Consider the following 10188-nt stretch of genomic DNA (forward strand, 5'->3'; position numbering starts at 1 on the left):
AGCTGAGCAAGGGGATGGCAGCGAGATGAAGGTCAAGGTGATTATCAGGGTATGCAGGAGGTTGAGCAGCAAGTCGAAGATCAAGGTGATCATCAGCCTACCGTGGTGGTAGTATCGGACCATGGTGAGTCTAGGGTCGACGACATGCGGTGCGATGAGCACCCGAACACAATTCAGAACACGCAAGCAGTTGAGCAGCACGTTGACCAACCAGCTGAAGTCACCCCTGCGGATCCGGACCAAGGCGAGGGACAAAGCCAGTACCACGCTCCTCCTTGGGCGAACACCGACTCTTTCTTCTATTCCTGAGGTACTCCTACCATTCCTTTGTAAATACCATCTCATCCTTGCATTTTTTATTTTTGTTGTGATTCTCAAATCCTTCTTCAAATTTCTCTTACACAGGAGACTGTATAATTTAAGTTTTGGGGAGGGTTTGAGATGATGTATCTGATGTTGTTTTTTGTGATTCTTATTTCAACTTTTTGCATCATATCATGTTTGAGTCTGCATTCATCTATTTGAATAGAAAAACCTAAAAAACTTTTAAAAAATTTCAAAAAAAAAAATCTTCACCAAAATAGAGTGTTTATGTAGTTTAAACTTGCACATTAGGATTGAGTCTAGTGTTATTCATATAGGATTGTTGCATTTAGCATAGGGATTGATGATGATTGTAACCTTGTAAGCATGTTAGATTCAATAGGATATGATCAAGGTCCTTGTTATTAGTTCTTTGATGCTTGTTTATTGAACTTGAAAATGTAAGATTGAAGCATGTTTTGAATTGACATCACTCCCTACCTATCTGAACCTAATTCTGACTTGCAATTATTTGGTTATGCATTGAAGTTGAACTCATGGATACCATACACATACTTGGATTGTCTTTCACATTTTTACCACCCTTGTCAATCCAAGTAGATGATTCCCATCTTTGGAACAGTTTTCTGCACCCTTAACCAACTGTTCTTTCAAGCCAATTGTATTCTTGAGTGTCAGGCCTTTTCTGAGTTGAGCTTGTTAGAAAGTGTTAGGTTCTAACCAACAAGAGTAGGTTCCTGTGTAGTTCTAGTTTGCGTTTTCCGGACTAGCAGGACTAGGGGAGAACTCGATTTTGGAGATTGGGTATGGATTTGTGCAGAAAGATACAGGGTAGAAAGTCTTAAGGAAGGGGATGTGTTATCAAAGTTTACAAGTCTAGTAAAGGATTTGGGGTTGAGCAAGTAAAAAGATTTATTGGTTCTGGGCATATAATAAAAAGACTAGACAAAGAAAGGAAAGCACAAATGCTTAAGATGTCTAGAGTCCTTAGAATAAAAGAAAAGGAACCATAGTGATAATAGAGATTTCTCAATCCGCTAGAATGAAAAGAAGTGAATTCCTCCTAAGACTAAGTGTAAAAAGTTTGAGATGATGTTTCAGATGAAGGGTAGAGATAGGACAAACTTCTGGGCTAGAATGTTAGGACTGAGTTTCCTTGGGGACCTTGGGTAGACAGGGCACTGCTTTTGTATGTATCAGTTGGTTTCAACCTTTAGCCTTCTTTTGAGCTCAACTCCTTTTCGTGAGAGAACCCTATTGTGTATTGAAAAAACCACTTGAGAAGGAGATCATTTTCGTCTTTAACTTTACACCATAGCCAAATGAGTTCAATGACATTGCATAGTTTGATTCATGGTTCTCTGTTAATGAATGTTAAAGGGGGTGATTGATAGGATTGCATGACTAGATTAAACAAATGAAATTCCTTCACCATGCATAATAGAACTAAAAACAAGGACCTTGATTCTAACTACTCTATTCAGCATGTTTTAGGTTCTGAGACCCCATCTTCACACCTCTTCTCCATACGTTGTTCTTGATCATTTGCTTGAGGGCAAGCAAGGAATAAGTGTGGGGGAGTTCATATGTATATATTTTACACTCTTTCATCATGCATTTGTTATTCATTTTGTTCTCTTAACTCATTGTTTTGCATTGTTTTTAGTCTCTTTTGCATAATATTCATATCTAGGTAGTCTTTGCATTGGTCTTGCATACATCTTGCATATTGGAGTTATTTCAGATGTTTAGGAGATGTCTAGACTGTTGGAACTGAATGGAGGTTGAGACATGCGGCTCGACCAAGCATGCTCGGAATGAACGTCATGTGACTCGACCGACATCCAACTTGGACGCGCTCCCAGGAAAAAGCACCAGCATCCCACTCGATCCATCATGTCTGGAATGGATGTCATTAACACTCCTGGAACCGTCGTTCGAGCTAACACCATTGCCGTTCGAGTCGTCATTCGAGTCGCCGTTCGAGCCACCGGTAGAGAGATTCAGCTTTTGACGTCTTCATCAAAGTTGTAGAGAATTGAGTCATATTTCCAATTTCATTTATTTCAAGCCAATCGGAGGTTTGGTTCAAGAGTTATCACCGTTTTAGTGGATATATATACACCCAGCTCGAGTCGCACCTCCTCCACTCGATCCAGCTCGAGTCGCACCACCTGCACTCGATCCAGCTCGAGTCGCACCACCTCCACTCGACCCACCTTGAGTCGTATGAACTCGACTTGATTCGTTCCACTTGACCGCACCCTAGGGAGAGACGACATGCGACTCGACCGCACATGTTTGGTTTCGCACGCTTTAGGAGATTCCCGAACCGACGCTCTATCTTGTCGTTTTCAGTTTTAGAGTTTTCCATGTTGGACGACTATAAATACGTTTTGTTAAGTTTTGGCTGGACATCTTATTTTTTATCTCGTTCTTTTCCTGAAGGTTTACCCTAGCTACCAAAAACGTTCTCAGACTTTGTATTCCGACACCTTTGAGTTTATTCAGTGTTTGCACTTGATTTCTTCTGCAAAGTTGTTCTTCTCATTTCTATCTATCTTATTATGCTTGGTTCAATGTTTTCTGGATTTGTATCCCTCATGATGATTTTCGGATCTGAGTAGTGTGGTAATTCTTGAGGATGGGATATATTAGATGGAGGATCTTAGGATGTAGAGTGTTTAAGCTTTGATTTTTATGATTTCCTTCTGGACTAGTGTTAGAAATGCTAGTTTCTCTCTGATCAATTGGAACTAGGTTCGAGACATTTCCACACCCAAAAGGTGTTTGATGAAATGTCTGACCAACTAGTGCCAGAGACTTACGTTCCTAACCTAAGAGATTAGTTGTCTAGGATGTTTGTTGACATGAATGAACTTGTTTGTCATGCCTGCTCAACCATGTTTCTCTGGCGAGAGCTGGGTATGGAAGTGGTTGAGTCTGAGTAGCTTTTACCAAGAGATTGGATTAGCTAAGTTGTAATGTTCATTGTCTAGGGATAGATTACTTGTGGCATGTTAAACACTTTGTAGACTAGGAGACTTCACCAACATCAATTACTCCCATCCTTAGGACCTCTTTCTTCCTGATTTTTATTACATTCCTAAGACTGTTTCGTGTCTTGCCTTTTAGTTCATGCTTAGACTCGTTTTCTATTTTCATTCATTTTCGCTTCCTGTCATACATTCTCGTTTCTAGTCCTAGAACACATTTCCGTTTTGCATTTTGATCATTCTAGGATTGTTAGACAAAAACACTCTCTTTGAATTGGCTTGACTTGTGAAATCTTGATTGCATCTTAATTGTTAGTGAAGTTTCCCAACTGGATTGACACCTTAAGTAGTACAACTGCATAAGGTTAATTGAACCTGCTAGGATAGACACACAAAAATCCTAGTATCACAGATGTCGGATTACAAAGTCTCAGAACCTATATGGTGGCTAGGTAAAACCTTAAGAACAAAACGAAAATGAGATAAAAGATATGATGTCTCCACCCAACACTTAACAAAAATTATTTATAGTAAAAACATGTAAATCCCTAAAACTTAAATCGACAAGATAGAGTGTCGGTTCGGGAATCTCCTGAACCGTGTGAAACCAAACATGTGCGGTCGAGTCGCGTGTCATCTCTCCCTGGAGTGCGGTCGAGTGGAATGGATCGAGTCGAGGTCATTCAACACGAGGTAGGTCGAGTGGAGGTGATGCGACTCAAGCTAGGTTTATATGTATCCACTAAAACGGTGATAACTCTTGAACCACACCTCCGATTGGCCTGAAATAAACGGAATAGGAAAGATGACTCAATTCTCTACAACTTTGATGAAGACGTCAAAAGCTGAATCTCTCGACCGGTTGCTCGAGTGGTGACTCGAGTGGTGACTCAAACGGCGTCTTGGAGGATGGTTCGAACAACGACTCGAATGGAGACTCGAACGACGTCTTGAAGGATGGCTCGAACGACGTCGTGAAGGATGGCTCGAACGGCGATGTTGAGCGAAGTGTTCCCGACGTCTCCAAGATACCTGAAATACTCCAAAATGCACAATGTATGCAAGGATGATGCAATAACTACCTAGACATGCAAAGTGTATAGAAAAAACTAGAAAATGATGCAAAACAATCAGTTATCCTAGCTCAATGCATGATAAATATATGCTAAGGAGAGACAAAATATAGACATATCATATATACTCTAAATCATCCTTTTTAGCTCCTTTGTGTTCCACCCGTGCCAATAAAGACTCAAAAACAACCTATAAAACAAATCAAAAGACTCAAAAAGCACACTTATACCATGGTTAAAAACCAAAAAAACCATGATATATCAACACCCACGAACCGGATTTTTGGTTTGAGCATCGATTGATGTCAAGGGTTAGGCATCGATCGATGCAGCTGTGCGGTTTGCACTCGGGTTATTTTCAATGTCTCCGGTTCGACGCGTTTAACGGAACAACTCTAGGGTTCATATATAGGGTGAATCAATGCCCTAGAGCCTTTGGTTGGTCGTTTTCATCTAGAGAGAAGAGAGAAAGAGAATTCTTGGTGAGATCGTTTTGTGAGCGAAGGAGAAGGTTTATGTACCTGTTTTGGTGTGTTTGGAACGTGGAACAGAAGGTCTGAGCATGGGTGTCGAGTAGAGGTCGCTGGAAGGGATCTTGCTGTTCTTCATCAGTTTCAACCTAAACAAGAGGTGAGTGCGGGATCATGGCTTATGTAAGCAATTTGATGTGTGTTTTATGTCATTTTGGGTGTTAATTGCTTGTTTGTGAGTGTTTGTCATGGTGTTTGTGGCATTTGTAAGGCGGTTTTGGCATCACGGAGCAGAAATGAGTCGGAGGAGATCGTGTTCGGCGGTGCTTTGCGCGACTGCATCGATCGATGCAGGGTGTGCATCGGTCGACGCAGCTAGGGATTTGATGGAGACGCGCTATTGTATTGATCATTGCAATGAGTGCATCGGTCGACGCCGCTAGGGATTTGATGGAGACGCTAGACTACATCGGTCGATGCAAGAAGTGCATCAGTCGACGCATGGGCGTTGCATTGGTCGATGCAAGGAGTGTGTCGGTCGACGCAATGGCGCAGTGACGATGTATGAGTTCAAAGTTGTATGGTTTGCTTGCTTTTGTGTATTGTTTGTGTTTGTCTTTTCGCTTGTGTGTATAGCCCAGTATATGGGAGGTTCGTCTCACGAAGTATTTGTGATAATACTCACGCAACTCAATTGGATTTTGTGGTGCAGATAAAGACAAAGTGTGATCGTGGAATCAAATCAATGAAGAGAAAGATGTTCTAGAGGCTCGTTGATGCGTTGTCTGGCTTCTGTTAGGTTGCTAAAGTTGGGTCTTTAGAATTTTGCATATGATTGTTGGTTCCTTGGTTTATGTTATTCATTTGGAATTGTTGGATTTGTCTTGGAATATTGATATTGGTTATTTAAGTATTTGTTGGACAACTGATGGCTTAATGTTGGTTAATTCAGTTGTTTGATTTGAATGTTGTTAGGTTGTTAGTGAGTATGAGATCACTAGTTAATTAGAATATTAAAAAAAATAAAAAAATGGGGCGGATCGTTTCCTTGAACTAAACACAAAGATTTGGTTAACTTTCCGATTTGATGAACCAGAAATCGTCGATGGTCATCGGCGTCGCTTGAATGATGATAACGAGAGATCAAAAACCTATTTCTGACTCATATCTTCTCTCAATTCAACAGATCGAACCTTCCTCACAGATTTCACATTTTTGATAAAAAGATCAAGAGACAGATAAAAAAAATAGGCAACTATTTTTTTTTTTAAGTAGTTCAACCAATTATAAATTAACACATACACAATCCTCGATAATCCTAAAAATGCTTAACTTAAAATCGATGCTTAAGTTTATTATACATTTTGATTTAATTTTAATTAGTTTGATGTTAATATATTTGTTAACATACTTTGAAGGACCATAGATGAAGATGCTCTTAAACATTTTCAGGCACACTAACAATTATAAATATATATATATATATATATATATATATATAACCGAATAACAGAACTACCCAAACCATATTATCCAGATAAACCGAAGTCGCAGGCCAATTCACACAAAGTTATTCCACTCGCTCTCAGGAGGGATATATGTTAGGTTGTTAGTGAGTATAAGATTACTAGTTAATTATTATATTAAAAAAATACAAAAAAATGGGTCGGGTCGTTTCCTTAGACTAAACACAAAGATTTGGTTAATTCTCCGATTTGGTGAACCAGAAATCGTCGATGGTCATCGGCCTCGCTTGAATGATGATAACCAGAGATCAAAAACCACCGTAAATGTTCTAAGAATCAAAAGCCGAGTACCAAGGTACACAAAAAATAAGTCTACGCGTAGAAGACTCATCGCATCATGTATTAATCCTATGTAATTTGGTTGATTTTTATGATTGGAAATAAAAATATCAGCACACAAAACTAAAAATGCCTTGCAATATTTTGTTTCCACACACAAGAACATGCAAGTGCTTATAGGGGTTGGTGGGATTCATTTCTTTTGAAACTTTTTCCTTAAAAGAATCCATTTTACCGAGTCTAAATTTGGTTAAAACAAAAAATTAGAGAGAAAAAGACCTATTCTAGGGGATTTTAATTTGTTTGGTCAGGCCTGCCGTGAATCTGTACGAATTTTTTGACTTGAATGCAGTTTTTCGTCAACTTACAATTTTTCCATAACAAAAAGCTAAAACAAAGTCAACATTTTCAAGTTTATGACGAAAAAAAATCGCGTCAATGTCATAACAGAATCGTTTGACCACGGAACCTGTCAAATAATGTAAACATAGCCCGCCGAGTCGTCTTTACGCAACGCCGGTCGTTTCATGAAAAAATAATGGTCATTACTCATTAGTGTTAACCAGCTTAAGCACGTTAGTTACATTACATCCCAAGTTAAGTCTATTTCGTCTAGCTAGACTTGACTAATTTTAACGGGTCTTCTTCGATCACAAAGATTAAATGAATCTTTTTTTGATAAGTCTTTATAAAGTGTATATATATATACACACATATTTCTTCATTGACACTAAAACACATCCATTTCCATCTTGAAAGCCTAACTGTGTGTTTTGCTTTCTCTCTTGCAAAACCTATAAGCTGCAAGGATGGGAATTTCAAAGCCACTCCATACAATTTCTTGTATATCATTTTTAGTCTTATATTTTTCATTCTATTGCATAACACCAACCTCTTCTTCATCAGCCTCCCTGCAAAATGAATTCATCAGCTGTGTCAAAACAAACACGCATGTTGATTTCCCACTTGAGACAACGCTCTTTGCTCCCGCGAAAAACGTCTCTATGTTTAACCAAGTTCTCGAGTCGACGGCTCAGAATCTTCGGTTCTTGGCAAAATCTATGCCTAAACCGGGGTTCATATTCAGGCCCATTCATGAGTCTCAAGTTCAAGCTTCAATCATCTGCTCCAAGAAACTAGGGATTCATTTTCGTGTTCGAAGCGGTGGTCATGACTTCGAGGCCATGTCTTTTGTTTCACGGATCGAAACACCGTTTATATTGATAGATTTTTCGAAACTGAGACAAATCGATGTTAATATTGAGGACAATAGTACTTGGGTTCAAGCTGGTGCTACACTCGGAGAGCTTTACTACAGGTAATACAATTGGCTAATAAACGCATAATATGATATCTTTCTATAAATATATCTAATATCTCTCTAGTTTGACTTTATACATTTTTTTAATGTCAACGTAACTCTCCGAACGAAATAATTTTGTTTAAAATGCTAAAAGATTGCAGAATCAGCTGTCAAACAGATATGTTTGGCCGCACAATAGACCAAAACTGTCGTTGTCTGCATCCACAACTTGTATGATATTGACAAAGGCCATCATCAAGCAATTCAATTTATTTATTTAATTAATTGAAAATTATTTCTCTATGTATATTTACAAAAAAATACATGTTCATATTGCAAAAATACTTATACTTAACAACTAACTAGCATTATTTACAAAGTATATATATTTATAACCAAAATACATTATGCCTTACAGTTTCATTTTTATCAAATAAGAAATAAGCTAATTAGCCGAGGCATGCATGAAAATAAGAGTTTTAACTCTTTGTATGTATTTATTATTTTTAAACAAAATTCTTTATTTATGTTATTAACGTTACCTTTTTTACTTTTAACTGCAGAATTGCAGAGAAGAGCAAGATCCATGGATTTCCCGCGGGTTTGTGCACGAGCGTAGGCATAGGTGGGTATATGACAGGCGGTGGATACGGTTCCTTGATGAGGAAGTATGGTCTTGCGGGAGACAATGTTCTAGACGTGAAGATGGTTGATGCTAATGGTAAATTACTCAACAGAACCTCGATGGGTGAGGATCTGTTTTGGGCCCTTAGAGGAGGCGGTGGAGCTAGTTTTGGTATAGTTCTAGCATGGAATATCAAGCTTGTACCTGTTCCTGAGACCCTAACCATGTTCACCGTTACCAAAACGCCAAAACAAGACCCAGGGATGAAGATCATTTCAAAGTGGCAAAGAATGGCATCCAAGGTTATGGAAGAGCTACACATCCGAGTTGAATTCACTGCCGTTGGAAATAAAGGAAACAGGACTGTGATGATGTCCTACAAAGGTCAGTTTCTTGGCGAGAAAGTCACCTTGATGAAGGTTATGAATAAGGTCTTTCCAGAACTAGGGTTGACTGATCAGGATTGTACCGAAATGAGCTGGATTGAGTCCGCTCTTCGCAATGGTGGATTTGCAAATGGTTCTTCTATTGATGTTTTGCTTCAGCTCCAGTCTCCTTTAGGGAAAAATTACTTCAAAGCAAAGTCTGATTTCGTTAAAGAACCCATCTCTCCTTTAGGAATCAAAGGAATGTTCAAAAGATTGATTAAAGAAGACACACCGTTTCTGAATTGGACTCCTTACGGTGGTATGATGGCGAGAATCCCTGAATCTGAGATCCCATTTCCGCATAGAAACGGAATCCTCTTCCAGATTCTCTATCAAACAAACTGGCCGGAGAATGACAAGAGACCGAGTAGACACATCAACTGGATCAGAGAGTTGTACAGTTACATGGCGCCTTATGTCTCAAGTAATCCAAGACAAGCATATGTGAACTACAGAGATCTAGACCTGGGACAGAACATGAACAACGCAAAGGTTAACTCCATAGAAGCTAAAACCTGGGGGGCTAAGTACTTCAAAGATAATTACAACAGACTGGTGAAGATTAAAACAAAGGTTGATCCAGAGAACTTCTTCAGATACGAGCAGAGCATTCCACCTATGGTGTAGCGACAACTTTTAATTATCAAACAAATAAGAATAAAGTAGAAGAAATCATATAATGGTTCTTGTGTATTTCACAAATTGTTGTAGCAAAAGTAATAAAGTCATGCATGAGAAATGAGATGATGAGAAATAAAAGTGTTCCTCTAAATATTTTTATAAAACTAATTTACTTTCTTTTTCTAATGTCACACTTAAGCTATTTTCTTATTCCTTATTGTTTGCAATCCTCTACCAAAATACACTTCTTTTATATCAGTTCTGTGTTATTTATTTTAGGTTTTATAACTAATATTTTATTTTTAACTTTAGTCTTTCAAAGATCGATGATAATCGTTAATTATCAATTTAAAACTTTTCTTTTGTATGAGTTAAGGGTTATTTTAACCGCCTCTAGCCTTCATGATCCTAGGCACGGCTTAACTGTCTTCATTATTTTCGTTAGAACAAGAGACGTTGGAAACAAGATTCTTTCAGAGTGGCAAGTAGTTGCGGACAAGCTTGTTGCAGAACAAGACTCTTACAACACCGTACAGAGGTAAG

At 38.5% G+C, this 10188-nt stretch overlaps 2 protein-coding genes across 2 annotated transcripts in view; one reads left to right on the forward strand and one right to left on the reverse strand.

The window, feature by feature from the left end:
- Nucleotides 1-4514, reverse strand: part of LOC147921490 (uncharacterized) — an 80957-nt gene extending 76443 nt beyond the window's left edge. Inside the window, exons 1-2 of the mRNA XM_087497706.1 lie at nt 4259-4514; nt 3731-3957 (exon numbers count right to left, since the gene is read on the reverse strand). The gene's annotated coding sequence lies outside the window, so the exon portion shown is untranslated. The remainder of the gene's footprint in view (nt 1-3730; nt 3958-4258) is intronic.
- Nucleotides 4515-7384: 2870 nt separating this feature from the next.
- LOC104760504 (berberine bridge enzyme-like 24) lies at nt 7385-9831 on the forward strand. The gene is made up of 2 exons (XM_010483444.3): nt 7385-7986; nt 8535-9831. The coding sequence occupies exons 1-2, from the start codon at nt 7478-7480 to the stop codon at nt 9649-9651; spliced, it is 1626 nt and encodes a 541-aa protein (XP_010481746.2). The 5' UTR covers nt 7385-7477; the 3' UTR covers nt 9652-9831.
- The last annotated feature ends 357 nt before the right edge of the window (nt 9832-10188 follow it).

The sequence above is a fragment of the Camelina sativa genome, chromosome 18 (genome assembly GCF_030686135.1).
Source record: "Camelina sativa cultivar CO46 ecotype springtype chromosome 18, ASM3068613v1".
Classification (NCBI taxonomy): Eukaryota; Viridiplantae; Streptophyta; class Magnoliopsida; order Brassicales; family Brassicaceae; genus Camelina; species Camelina sativa.